The 15,016-nt window shown below is 47.0% G+C and overlaps 1 protein-coding gene across 1 annotated transcript; it reads left to right on the top strand.

The window, feature by feature from the left end:
* LOC146049636 (extracellular tyrosine-protein kinase PKDCC-like) lies at nt 1-13,142 on the top strand. The gene is made up of 7 exons (XM_083166199.1): nt 1-687; nt 2,225-2,347; nt 5,472-5,743; nt 6,091-6,170; nt 6,243-6,344; nt 7,878-8,057; nt 11,867-13,142. The coding sequence occupies exons 1-7, from the start codon at nt 136-138 to the stop codon at nt 11,989-11,991; spliced, it is 1,434 nt and encodes a 477-aa protein (XP_083022325.1). The 5' UTR covers nt 1-135; the 3' UTR covers nt 11,992-13,142.
* Nucleotides 13,143-15,016: the final 1,874 nt, after the last annotated feature.

Raw genomic sequence — 15,016 nt, 5'->3', positions numbered from 1 at the left:
GTGAGGCACTCCTCAGTGGGTGTCCACCCAGTCCTATTAACCCACCCATTAGCCAAACAGGGACAGGCAGCCCCCTCCTAATGAACTCATTTACAGTAAAGGCCAGAGGTGAGAAGCTTCCCTGAGCACAGCACTATGAGGGGACACTGTATATTCTGTGGATTTGCCCTCACCCTGATTGTGGCTTACCTGAAGCTTTCATCCTATGGGAGTTGCCCCCACAATACCAAGCGCAGGTCGCTGCTGCATTCTCACCCCAGCATGGAAATGAGAAGGGAAATCATGGAGTGGCAGAAGAGCTTGCTTTTCTTTTATAAAACTCTTCTGGGACTTAGATATACTTCGATGGAGCAGGAGGATGTCCTGAGGTTCCTGGAGGAACCGGCGGAGATGGACCTACCCGTCCCCCTGGATAGAACTGTGCCACCTGGGGCATTGACATGCCAGGATCTCGCCCGCATAACAGGAATTGATTATATCGGGTCTGGCTTTACCAAGCTAGTGCTGAAGGGAACACTAGGGAATGGCCAGGCGGTTGCCCTAAAGTCTGTCCACGCTGAGGGCAACGACATGAAACGTTGCATAGAACTCTACGGTGACTACGGCGGCTGCCACAGACTGGCCACCTACAAGCTGCAGAAGGAGGTGGCACTATTGCAGATCCTACATTCTCCCGGCATCATCCAGGTAGGACATGTGTTTTTTGGGGGGTGGCACAGGGGGTGGAGGGGTACAAGAAGCAGGCGGGATTACTGGGAGAAATTATTTGCAGGAGCGGAGTCCCCTTAGCAATGTGTTATCGTCAGTAAGCAAAGGGGATCTAGATAATGCTCTCAGGGGTCTGTGATATAAAGTGCTCATTACGGGTCACCCAGATTCAGTTTGCAGTCATAATGCCGACACTCAGAACTTCGACAGACACAATGGGGGTTATTCTGGTTCATTATTCTGGTTGAATAACCCCCAATGTCCGCAGCCCATGTTAGTGTTATGTTAGGGCTCAAGTACCTAAAACATGCTATGCAGACATTCCAGCTGTCGACACACGCACACAGTGGGCCATGTCGGCATTCTAAATGCTGCGCACCGGTCAGGTCCCTGTTTGGTACTGTTATGCGGCCTGGCTATGCCACGCGGCCAGTTTCCATCATTTGGGAATGAATACGGATAGCACCACGCCTAGGGGCCCGAACTGACCTCTCTCTCTCTGGGCAGCGGAGGAATGTGCACTCACTTGGGGTACATCCAAAATATCATCTTGGGGAAACATATATGGAAAATAGATTCTCATGGGAAGTGTACATAATACATAATACAGAGAGAAAAGATTGTCAGCTCTTTGGCACAGCTCAGCATTGGGCCGAATAATGATATACTATTAGCTTGACCTAGCAATGGCAGTGCCCAGAGATTGCCCAGGGTGGGAAGAAGTGACCAGAGCTATGTGAGATCTCACCAGGCAGAGGCCTTACCTCCATCTGACCTCACCTCGCGTCACCTCCTTACATAAACATGGGGCCTGGCTACTTTACATGTGTCACATTCTGCAGGAGAAACCTCACCAAATGTGAGGGATTCCCAATCTGGGACTTCTACACCCTTGCTGTCACCATGGCTGCATAGACCTCGGCTGTAGATACGCAGAACGGGCACCGTTGGATTGTGCCATGCTTGGAGATATGCACACATGTAGATAGCCGGGCAGCATCCATGTAGATGGGCACACACTATGGGGACATGCAGAGGCCAGTCAGCCTGGCAGGCGCACCTTGGCCATGCTCTGCAGCCTGATCTACACTTTGGGTGGGCTGAGCGATGTGTCACGGCCAGTGTTCTCTGGTATAAATCTAGTCAGGCGATGGTGACGCATGGGACCGTGCATCGCCATCACTCGGGGCGGCCTACACACGGAGTGATCCGTGCTTCAATTATAAACAATCTAGTCAGATCGCTTAGAAATAGCCTTTAGATCGTCCTGTGTGTATGGCCCATAACTCTGCACATGTTACATCTTCCCCATCTGCAGCGCAGCAAGTTTTTTCCCATTTTCAGAACAAATTTGTCCTGCTATCAGGTCTGAATAAGGCCCATTGTACTTCATGCCTCATTAATGCCCACAGCATGGTTGCCAATGTGAATGCCCACTGATGGGCTGTCTGATTGCTAACGATGTAACCCCCACAGTCACATTTGCATTGTAATCACCCTTCTCTTCTGCCTGCAGCTACGTGGACAGTGCTATGAGGACAGTCCACCCTCTGGCGTTAGGGTCACCGCTATGCTGGAGCTCGGCTCACCCCTGGAGATGATTCAGCTACTTCAGGCCCCCTGGGAAGAGAGATTTAAGGTAAGAAAAAGAGCAAACAATGGGGATTGTATCAGTGGCATTATGCCGTCAGCTGCTGGGGGCTACCTGCGGCTTCTAATCTCAGTGCATCTCTCTCCAGCTGTGACAGGGTTAATGAGCAGAGTCATGTGTGCAAACAGCCCATAGGTGTAACACAGGAGGTGTCCCTGCCACACACAGGTCACACCAGAGGTCACCACATACAGGTCACACCAGAGGTCAGAGGTCACAATGCGGCACAGCGCAGAATCCGCTATAGTGTTGCCCCGCGCCTCCAATTGCAGCGTAACATTGTATATACTGATGTGAATGTTCAAATATTCTCTGTAAAGCGCTGCGGAATATGTGTGCGATATATAAGAAACTGGTAATAATTAAATAAATATAGTTAGGAGCTGATTGGATGGATCACCATTTATCATTGATAATGAGTGATAACAAGAATATCACTCGTTAAATCTGTCTCCTATTCTGATCATATTTACACGCAGGGGGTTATATAATAGGTTCTGCGGTTACAGAACCGGTGGGATGCAGCGAGTTTGCTGCTACATTTAAAGCTGGATGTGCTCTTTAACTGATTGCCGCTTTAAATGTAGCAGCAAACTCTCTGGAATCCTGCTGGCTCTGTACACTCTGAACCTATTACATACATCCCCAACTCTGCACCGGGATCTGTATGTTACCTTGCTGGCCTGCCGTATTGTATACTGACCGCAGCTACCCTATACTGCCCTACTGTATACTGGCCATAGCTACCATATACTGCCCTACTGTATACTGCCCGCAGCTACCATATACTGTCTACTATACACACTATACTGCCAGCAGCCACCATATACTGTATACTAGCCGCATCTACCATAAACTGCCCTACTGCATACTGCCTGTAGCTACCATATACTGCCCTACTTTGTACTGTATACTGCCCGCAAACTACCATATACTGCCCTACTGTATACTGCCTGTAGCTACCATATACTGCTCTACTATATACTCTATACTGCCCACAGCTACCATATACTGCCATACTGTATACTGCCCGTGGCTACCATATACTGCTCTAATATATACTCTATACTGCCCTACTGTATACTGCCTATAGCTACCATATACTGCTCTACTATATACTCTATACTGCCCACAGCTACCATATACTGCCCTACTGTATACTGCCCGTAGCTAACATATACTGCCCTACTATATACTCTATATTGTCCACAGCTACCATATACTGCCCATAGCTACCATATACTGCTCTACTATATACTCTATACAGTCCACAGCTACCATATACTGCGGTACTGTATACTGCCCGTAGCTATCATGTACTGCCCTACTGTATACTGCCCGTAGCTACCATATACTGCCCTACTATTTACTATTTGCTACCATATACTGCACATTAACCACAGCTAAGATATACTGGGTATGGGTAATTGGGTCGCCCTACCAAAGGTTGACATGCATAGGTAGATGACAGGAGGTCGACATGGCTTAGGTCGACACCTCAAATAGGTTGACATGCTTAAGGCCGACATGGATGGGAGCTTGACACAAGCATTAGGTCCACAGTGTCTAGGCCGACAGTCTAAACATCAACGTGGGTTCTTCCTTTTTTTGTTTGTCCCGAATGTTGACATGGTCGACATGGACCCCATATCGGTGCACTGCGTTCCCTCGCCTGGCGAGCCATGCTCGCACACTATTCTATTCTCCCTCCATGCCGTAGTGGATGGTAGGGCATGAAATACCGCCTGTCGGCTCAATTTTTTTTTTACTCATGTCGACCTTTTGACTGTCAACCTGATGCTTGTGTCGACCTTTCAACCATGTCGCCCTTAAACATTCGACCTAAAGTGGTCGACCCAATGCATGTCGACCCAACGACCGTATACCGATATACTGCCCTATACTGTATACTGCCCGCAGCTACCATATACTGTATACTGCCCGCAGCTACCATATACTGTATACTGACTGCAGCTACCATATACTGTATACTGCCCGCAGCTACCATATACTGTATACTGACTGCAGCTACCATATACTGTATACTGACTGCAGCTACCATATACTGTATACTGACTGCAGCTACCATATACTGTATACTGACTGCAGCTACCATACACTGTATACTGACTGCAGCTACCATATACTGTATACTGACTGCAGCTACCATATACTGTATACTGACTGCAGCTACCATATACTGTATACTGACTGCAGCTACCATATACTGTATACTGACTGCAGCTACCATATACTGTATACTGACTGCAGCTACCATATACTGCCCTATTTGTTGTGTCACTGTAAACAGGTTCAGAATGTTTAGTTAACATTTAGATTATCGGCAGTCAAAATGTAGACTTCATTATGTTGTGTAGTCTATGTTGACATGTTCAAAACGACGGCACCCAATGTTATTGCTAACCATAGCTCTAATCCTAACACAACGCTACAGCTAACCCTAACATTGGTCATCATTTTGACCATGTAGACATATCATATGTCAACGTTGCAGGTGCCAACGTGTTAAATGCTGACATATTAACTACAGCGACATGGAAAAAAATTGACATTCTGGTGTCGACCTTTTGACTGTCTACGTTCTAGTTGTACAGTTGCTGACGCTATTCATGCCAGCACAGCACATAATGGCCCTTATTCAGATCTGATCGCAGTACAAATTTGTTCTCAAAATGGGCAAAACCATGTGCACTGCAGGGGGGCAGATGTAACGTGTAGAGAGAGTTAGATTTGTGTGAGTTATTTTGTTTCTGTGCAGGGTAAATACTGGCTGCATTACTTTTACACTGCAATTTAGATTTCAGTTTCAACACACCCCACCAAAATGTAACTCTCTCTGCACTTGTTACATCTGCCCCACCTGCAGTGCACATGGTTTTATCCATTTTGAGAACAAATTTGTACTGCGATCAGATCTAAGTAAGGGCCTGTGACCGAGGCCTTGCAATCAATGATGCATATATAGTAGACCTATACTGAGATATCAGGGCCACTATTGCCTTATCACCCCACACGATACAGTGGTGACACCACCCAATGTGTTAGAGATGGGGACCTTATATGACGCTGTCTCTCTCTCACTTGTGGACAGATCTGCTTGGAATTGGTGCAGCTGCTACATTATTTGGCCAACTCCCCCATGGGGTCCATCGCGCTCCTGGATTTCCAGCCACGGCAGTTTGTCCTGGTGAACAGGAGTCTGAAAGTGACGGACATGGATGATGCCACCAGCGACGAGTTGGCATGCAGCAGCGACGCTGACTGTGCCCTCACCTTCCCCGCCAGGACGTTCGCTGTCCGGTGCTCCGTCAGCGGGGTGTGTACAGGGGCCAACGAGAAGCGGAACCTCTACAATGCATACAGGTATTGCGACTGCAGTAAACGGCTGCTGTAAACACTCTGTGCTGCAAACCCTCTCAGGATTCCTTTGTTCATAGAGCATTAAATAACAGTGTCACTTTCAGTAAGTGAAGCCATCACCTTCATACAGTGTCGTGATGCATTATCTGGTTCGCTAGTGTGCCTCAACCCCTAGTGCCTCGTGCCTCTTGTTGCTAGTTCCTAATTAATCAACACTATTGGTGGAATCCACTATCAGAGTGTCTGTTCCTGCAGTGGGCGCTGCGTACAGGTGTTGGCGTCAGTTTATATTTGTTTTAATTAAGTGATTTCTTGGATAATTAATGTGCCTGTATCGTTTCACCTTCCAGATTCTTCTTCACTTACCTCTTACCTCACGCCTCACCTCCTGCCCTTCGACCGTTGCTCCAGGAGATCATGAACGCCACAGGTACGAGACAAAACAGTTGTCTGTGTCTCCCCATAGGTGCGGATGGGCCAATTCATGTATATTTTATTGCAGGTGATCTACGCTTTGGGATACGTGACACACTAGAGGCTTTTGAGGAGGTTTTGGATTTTTACAAGTCTGGGATGAATCGGAGCCAGGGTCCCGCAATGAGCGGTGAGTTACACAGTGGCCCATATTAAACGTATTTCCTTTACCTTTCCTCGCTACGGGTTATAGAGCCCAATTCATGTTTGTATGCAGAGGCTGATGTTCACGCTACTGCTGTGCAATTATCAGCAGACTCTGCCTGCGCCGCGATCGCAGTAGGTGCCAACTAAGGAACTTTTCATGGAGGATTATATTGCAAAATGATTGACAGGAAGGGCCTGGTTGGGGTGGTAACAGGAAGGGACCGGTTGGAGGTGGTAACATGAAGGGACCGGTTGGGGGCAGTAACAGGAAGTGGCATCAAAAAACAGAGGCGTAATATGGCCTTCAGCTTAAATCATGTACATCTAAAAACATGGCCCCATAGTTGCTGCTTGCACGGCCATAGACTCCCTCTGGGCTGTTCCTCGTTATTACGTTGGTACTGCCTATGGGCCTTATTCTGGTTCACTCCTTCTGGCAAATTCCTTCTTAGATGGACAAAACCATGTGCACTGCAGGTGGGGCAGATGTAACATGTGCAGAGAGAATTAGATTTGGGTGGGGTTTTGCTTCAAAGTGAGATCTATATTGCATTGTAAAAATAAAGCAGTCAGTATTTTCCCTGCACAGAAACAAAATAACTCACCCAAATCTAATTCTCTCTGCACATGTTACATCTGCCCCCCTGCAGTGCACATGCTTTTGTCCATCTAAGAAGGAACCTCCCCCATCATTCGATGGTCGCCGATAGCTGTTACGTTGACAAGTGTCATTGTTGACAGGTTTAATAGTGTTTTGCACACTGCACCCCTATGTACCCCTATACCCAACTAAAATTTAGACGCGGTAAGGGTCTAAATTTAGATGCACCCTTGTTAGCAGTTTGCAGAGCATTTATCTGTGGAACTACAAGTACCACAATGACCTGTCGGCGCTGGGCTGCCGTGGAGTCACTACGCTGACAATGTACTTCAAGCTGGAGCCATGAAACTACACAGGTAACGCTGACAGGTCATTGTGGCACCTGTAGTTCCACAGATAAATAGTTGAAGCTGGCGCCCATAGTTCAACTACGCTAACAGCGTACCGCTCAATCTACCAGCTGACTGACTACGCTAACTACGTACTTGTTAACGGACGCTGATAACGTAGATTACACAAGTAAGACAGACTCGCGGGATGCTGATAACGTAGATTACAGATGTAAAGCAGTTGGCAAACTGCCAGGATTCAAACAGGCGCTGCGCTGATAACATAGCTTAGTAAAGTAAGGCAGTCTTGCAAGCAGCCAAGTTTCAAAGACAGAGTGGCGCACGCTGGCGCCGTGAAACTACACAAGTACCGTCATTTCTCAAACACAGCCTGTAACATGGCAGTTACGAGCTGATTGGCTGGTGGTTTATCACTCTCCATTTTATCACTTTTCAAGCTTAGTACATCTGGCCCCCAATTAGCTGTGATCAGTGCAGCAGATGTCAGACTGACCACACCACGGTCCCATCGCTTGCAGTAGCGACCAGGAATGAACCTAATGGATATTGTGCTTTCATTACCCAGACTATACCGCGCTGAGAGGATTCCGGATGAATGACAGCGCCGGAGATTTCAGGTGCTGGCCGTCCTATCACTACCAGGGGTGCCTGCTGGCCGTACACGATGCCGCCGAAGCTGCGGAGATCTGTAACAGTCGCCCTCGCTGCCAGAGCTTTGTTATTGGTCAGCAGCGAACGTGGACCGGTAAGTACCCCGTGACTTTCAGACGTGATCGTTGCTTTACAAGACTGAGGGGGAAATGTACGAATATTGGAGTTCTATATCACATGGGATGTTGCTATGGGCAACCGATCAAAAAACTATCTATTATCTTCTAGAAGGTGCTAAATAAAGAAGTAGATTCTGTTTGGTTGCCCATAGCAACATCCCATGTGAAATAGAACTCATATTTTAGTACAATTTCCCCCTAATAGGTGTAGCATAAACTGAATATATTAATATATTTCTCTGTTATGGGGTTCAACTACAGTCTGCAAATACTCCCAGCAGGACATGTTTTCAGGATTTATGTATGTGGAAAAGTAGGGATAATTACTGGCAAGCAATATAGAATAAATCACCTATACCTGGTTAAAGAAATACAGAAAACATGACCTGTTTCTGGTATGTCAGATGCCTATTACACATCATCTATAAGCAGAATATAGGGGTGGAACGTTTTCTCAGCTGAAATCCCCCCCCTTTTTTTTTCTACTCCACTCCAAACTCTGCTTATCTACATTTAAAGACTCCACCCCCCAGCACCTCCCCCTACATCTAATCTAATAGCTATAACCTCATTACCTCTTCTGAAAGCAGTGGATACCTTATCTAGGGTGTACAGTAATTAGCATTTGGATTTTTAAGCCAATTTCCTTTTTCTTTTCTGCGGCTGAATGCCAACCTCATTGCACAAGATCCCCGTATTCCCAGTTACGGCGGCTGGCTTTCCCGGCAGCTCTCTGCTGTTCGGATCCTTATCTAAGCAGTTATCGCCTCTGTTATACGATGGATCATGCAGATAAGTGCAGGCCGGCAGTGAGGCATTGTGAATACATTTAAAAGGCTTTTATGCAATGCCAAGACTTATCGTGCCACAGGGCTTGTTGTGCTGACAATGTCGGAGAATTACTGTACACACTCTTAATCTTTGGGAAAGTGCTTAGTGTAGAAGACTGGAAAATCAGCCCCCAACTGTCTTTTTTTTCAATCCCCGACTGAAACATGACAGTAAGGAGGTGATTGGCTGGTTGATTATTACTCACTTAGGGGGAGATTCTCTAAGAATCTCCGCCCCCCTTCGCCGCCCATCGCATTTATAATTATCGCATATGTTGTAACATATGCGATAATTATAGCAAAGGACAGCTCTTGCGTTAAGAGCTGTCCTTTGCGGTGAGAGTCGCCGGGTCCCGGCGGCTCCCCCCTCCCTCACACACCCGGCGCTGCTGCTGCTGCGCCGGGCTCTCCTCCTCCCTGCACCCGGAAGAGGATCAGTGCAGGGAGGAGGTCACAGGTCCGGGCAGCACAGCTCTGTGCTGCCCGGACACAGGTGAGGGGGCGATGCGGGGGGTCGGCGCGGGGCGGCGGAGGGTTGCGGTAGAAGCCCATTGGCTTCTATGGGGCATCGCGGTAACCCGGCGGGGATGCTTACTGCATCCCAAAATGCGGTAAAAACCCCGATAACTGGGTTTTTACCGAACTTTTCGCTTAGAGAATCTCCCCCTTAATTTGAAGCTTGATACATCTGATCCTCTGTGTTGAAAATATGCACGTGTACAGGCAGAGTATCTGTACACACCAGCAGATACCTTACAACTACGAACAGCCCAGATACTTACTCATTGGAGAGTATAACAGTGAGTACAGCTATACTCACTGCTATACACACTGGTAGATAGAGAAACTGAGCTGTTGAACAATTGTCATACATCTCACCATTTGATGAGTATATATACAGTAGGTATTGGGTAGCTAGTGAAGGATGTTGGAACAGTGGTTTAATCAGCAGGTAATCGCAGGTCTCACTGGAACTACTGTGGCAATGTGGCACTCACACAGTCCCAAGATGGCACCGCACATGCTCATTAGTAGCCTCGGCGGCCATCTTAGTGCAGGAAATGAAACTTCCCTGAAGGAACAGCAACACGGCGGCTGCACAGTAGCATACCCTCCAACATGACCCATTCCATTAGGTACAAAATGCTCTGTTCCTGGACTTCCTTGCCAGTGGCAGTTGCAGAGGTTGGACTCCAGCACAGTCCAAAATTCAAAGAGGGGGGGGGGGGTCACATCAACTGTCAGTGAGCCCAGGATGTTTGGGGTGGCAGTACGTGTGGCTCCCCTTTTTGAATATTGGACTGTGCTGCAGGCTCACATCTGCAACTGCCATTGGCAGGGAAGTCCAAGAACAGAGCATTTTGTACCTAATGGAATGGGCCATGTTGGAGGGTATGCAGTAGGGCTGGGGCAATGTATGGTGGTGCAGCCAACGTTGCATCTCAATACGCACAGCAGCATGGGCATTGTGGCAGGAAGACAGAAGAAGCAGCTGCAACTGTGTCCAGTTCTAAATCATGATCTTTGGGGGAGATATATCCAGCCTTGGGGGTCAATTTACAAAAGCGCCTGAAAATGAAAAGTATTGGTGATGCCCATAGCAACCTATTAGATTCTAAGACCAAAATTGACTAAGATGGGAGTTCTATTTCACATGGGACATTGCTATGGGCAACCAATCAGAATCTACTTCTTATTTATATTGCACCTTCAAGAAGATAAAAGATAGTATCTGATTGGTTTCCCATAGCAACATCTCATGTGAATTAGAATGCCCGTCTTAGTACATTTTAGCCTAAGTGTCTTTTCTCTATTATATCCTACAAAATGACAGCTAGAATCTGGTTGCTATGGGAAACAGCCTTTTTTCATTTTCCAAATCTTTAGTGAACTTACTATTGGAGAGAGATTAAATAGAACAGTTGTCTATAGCAACGAATTAGCTTCTGTCTAGATCAGCGGTTCTCAAATTGTGGCTCCTGCTGCAGCCCCTCCAGTCAAAATCCCAACACCAGAGACACAGACAGACAGCACCAGAGCTCCGGTGCTTCACCCTGCGGGCAGGGCAGGCGACAGGGGGGGTCAAGGGGACACCTGTACCGGGCCCCAAGCTTGTGAGGGGCCCCAAAGTTCTGATGGGCTGTAAGCGTAGCTGCAGCAGTGCAGTGCCTAGAAATGGTTTATAAAGGCACCCACCTGGATTCCTGTAAGGGTACTTAACCAGACACCCCTCCAGTATTAGTGAATATTAATTGTGTCATTTATAAAAATAAAAAAAACACATTCAATAAGCGGTATACTAAAAATGTTCTGCTCAAGGGGGCGTTGTTAGGGGGCCCCAGAGATATCAGTGTACCGGGCCCCACCCCCACCTCCGGAGCTCTGGTGCTTACTGGCTGTGTCTCTGACATGCTGGTAACCTCCTCTCACCAGGCTCCATGAAGCAGCAGTGCAGACACAGCAACAGCCCAACCCTGTGGGGAGGAGTTCAGCATGTAGTAGATTCCTACTATTGGAAGCTGCTACTGCTCATCATGCACAGAGCCACAGGGCTGGAAACTCCTCCCCTTCTTGGGCTGTCAGTACATGAAGCGATGACAGCAATAGCTTTCCAGCAGGAAGCCATTCTGTGCAAATCTTCAGAGCTACAGTGCTTCTATGGGCTGCTGCCTGTGCAGCCCTGAAGCAATTCTCTACAGTGAGCATGCCCAGACTTCAGTGAGTCACTCAGTGTGATGCAGCTGAAGGAAGGTATGCATTGCACCAGAGAGGTGCATGGAAGTTTATTTTATTTTAACAATATTTATGTGTATATCTTTATTAAGAGTATCATTTTGTGTACTTTAATTAATATGAAAGTTAAAAAAAGTGTGTAATTTGTAAAAACTGGATGACACAAATGTAACGTTACTACCCCCAGCATTCAGGGTAACAGTATCTTATGTTGTTCACAGGTCGCTACCTGGTCGCGTTCACAGGGAATTTAGCACAACTGGTTCCCGACGAGGACTCCTGCGTCTACGTGAAACGGTCGGGGGACAGGGAAACGCTCTCTCCCCAGGACACACAGCATGGATGAAGTACAGCATCACTCGCTGGAACATCACTCGCTGGAACTGGAACATTAAGGGAGATTCACCCATTTTAAATATGATATTTTCCAAGAGCGGATGTGTTTATAAAACAATGGCTGGGGTACAGAAATGGAGACAACTGCGGATTTGTTACGTGATTGTGACATTTGGATATGTTCTGGAAAATTTCCGGGCAACCCAATACACCTCATGGGCCACATCAGTTCCCCTGTAATGTAAAACAGTACAATCAATCTGCTCCTTACTGCCAAGATGCCCCTTACAGCTTTCTTTACTCACCCCCGATTATTGTATATTTAATTACAAAGTGGGAATTGTAAACATTTGGTAACCCATAGCAACCAGTCAGCCATCTTGTCCTATTGTCTTGCTTGCACTAACTCTCTGAAAGCTATTGGGTGACTTGTTGCTATGGTTACTGCACTTTATTAGTACGAACACCCAGTTGCTTACTTGGCATAAACCTGCTGACACAGCATATGTAAATAGTAGCCTAGTATCCAGCATGGGGCAACCTGAGGTAGGGGGGGCATCGACCATCGAGAGTAAGCAAACATCGATGGTGACTGCGGCCCTTGTTACGCATATGTGCTGGGCTCAGTCTATGCATACACATAGCCTAACCACCAATAGTGGAAACCGATCGATCATCGGTTGTGGAGCTGTCGATGGTCACCCCTAACTTGAGCAAGCCAAATTTAGGGGGACAGCAGATGCCTAAAAATGCTAATATTTGTACAATTGTCCCCAACTCTTATCCAGATGTTTCCGGAAGTGTGCATGTGGGTTGGGCAGGGTGCCATCTGAGCATGCAGCAGAAGTAACACTGCACTGATTTCCCTGTATATATGTCATATTACATATCATATATGTATGCTGTAGGGGTATTTTACGAAGGTGCAGGCTTAAAAAAGACTAGATGTAGCAGCCAATCAGATTCTACTTATTTTATAGCACCTTCCAGAACAGGGATGGGCCCTCCAGCTGTTGTTGCCACTTGACATCCCAGGATGCCCTGCAACAGTGTTAGCATGGCCAAATAGCAAAACTGGAGCAGGGCATGCTGGGATGTGTAGTTCAACAACAGCTTGAGTGTGAAGGGTCTTCATCCCTGTTCAAAAGTGATAAAATGGAGAGTGACAAACAGCCAGCCAATCACCTCCTACCTGCCATGTCACAAACTGTGTTTGAAAAATGTCAGGTAGGAGCTGATTGGCTGGTTGTTTATCACTCTCCATTTTAAGGGCGGGATTCTCTAATACACATCGCCGGCATTCGCAGTTTTAATAATCGCATATGCAGTAACATATGCGATTATTAACGCCAAAGCGATGGGCGGCGATGTGTTGCGGTTCCCCCCTCCCTCCCTAAACCCTCACGGCTGTGTGAGGGCTCCTTTTCCTTTTCCCTGCACCCGGAAGCTGTGCAGGGAGGACAAGATCACTGGTCCGGGCAGCACAGCAGGAGGCTGCCCGGACACAGGTAAGGGGGGTGCGTCACGAATCGGCGGGGGGCGCGCAGGGGACGCGAAGGGAAGCCCATAGGCTTCCATGGGGTTACGTCATCTAGAACTGGCGTAACCCCCCGCAGCGAAGCCCCGGCGGTGGCGCTTTGCTGCATACGAAAATGCGGTAAACACTCCGAAAACAGGGTTTTTACGGCATTTTTAGTTTAGTGAATCTCGCCCGACACTTTTGAAGCTTAGTGCAACTGGTCCAATAGCTGCAACCTGATTGGTTGTTAGCTACAACATCACTTCTATAAAACTCCACCTTTGTAAATATAACCATAGATGTCTTATTACCTCATACTTTATTGTATTGCCTTATAGGCCGAAAATGTACTTTCAATGAAAGATGTTCCATGTAACAGAATAAATAAATATATATATAGCAATAAATTCTTTTTGTATTCAAAACCTATTTCCTGGTTCTGATTTTTGGAGCGTCTCTGACTGATATATGGAAAATGTTACCCACAGAGCCAGTCCTGCAGCTGGCAGGCTCACTGACAGGGAAATCTGGCCCCATTATAGTACAGTATACTTTTTCTTTGCTTTTCCCCGTGAATATTTCATATTGCTGATCCCACCAGATTTCCTCCGCTCCCCGTCTGTTTCTTTTCTCTACAACAGGATGTTAGTTAATTAACATCGGCTAAATTCAATTATCGATGGTAAAATAAACTTTCATTATTTCAGTAAACCAGTGTAAAGACACTGGAAATGTATTGGGCAGGCCAGGGGGAACTGTACTTGCCAGCTGGCGTGGTTGCAAAGCCGTTGTAAATAAGGTAAGGTGGGGGCCAACCACTGGGGGACACGCGGGGCCGTGACGATGTGGGATGGGGGTGAATGAACAGAGGTTGCTGGTTCATGACTGAAAGGCCTGTTAGTTCATTTGAATTAAATTGGGCTTTAAGCTACTCGGGATGAATGAGGTTTCCAGTTGCCCCACGTACCGGTATTAGCCGCTTTATAGAATGCAGCAATTTTTTTTTATTGTTTTTTTTCATGAGGTATTTTATTTTTTATCTTATTTTTTGACCCTACATTTAGTAATTTGTGCAATTAATGTACATTTGGCACTGACTGCAGGGAGCACGTGTAGAAAGTACCCGAGCCCAGGTTGTGTCCCCAACCCCTCCAGAGACCATGATCCCCTAGTACCTGGGCCCATCGCATGCCTCAGCAGCCCTGAGTGCACCTAATAATTCAGCTTGTGTATAATAAAGGGCTCATTCACAGCGCGCCTTCACTTCAGATTAAAAGAACAAATCGTGGGGCAGGTGCATAAGTCTTGGAGAAAGATAAAATGGAGAGAGAGAGAAAGCTCCCAACTGTCATTTTTTTCAAACACAGGCTGTAAAGAGATGATTAGCTGGTACTTTGAGACTGATTCAGATCCAATTATCGAGCAACCGCCCATGCACATGCTTTATAGTGGGCATGCACAAGGCCACCTTGCGATGACAGCCAGTGGTGGCTTTTCATTGCTAGCAAGATGATTG

Source organism: Crinia signifera, chromosome 12 (genome assembly GCF_055691185.1).
Source record: "Crinia signifera chromosome 12, ASM5569118v1, whole genome shotgun sequence".
NCBI classification, from domain to species: Eukaryota; Metazoa; Chordata; class Amphibia; order Anura; family Myobatrachidae; genus Crinia; species Crinia signifera.
This window is presented reverse-complemented; position numbering and strand designations above follow the sequence as displayed.

What these genes read in the sequence shown, in the direction of transcription:
- LOC146049636 (XM_083166199.1), top strand. Translation starts at nt 136, where the DNA reads ATGAGGGGACACTGTATATTCTGTGGATTTGCCCTCACCCTGATTGTG. An exon ending in ATTCTCCCGGCATCATCCAG is followed by an intron (nt 688 to 2,224) that starts GTAGGACATGTG and finishes TTCTGCCTGCAG; the next exon opens with CTACGTGGACAGTGCTATGA. An exon ending in GGAGATCATGAACGCCACAG is followed by an intron (nt 6,171 to 6,242) that starts GTACGAGACAAA and finishes ATTTTATTGCAG; the next exon opens with GTGATCTACGCTTTGGGATA.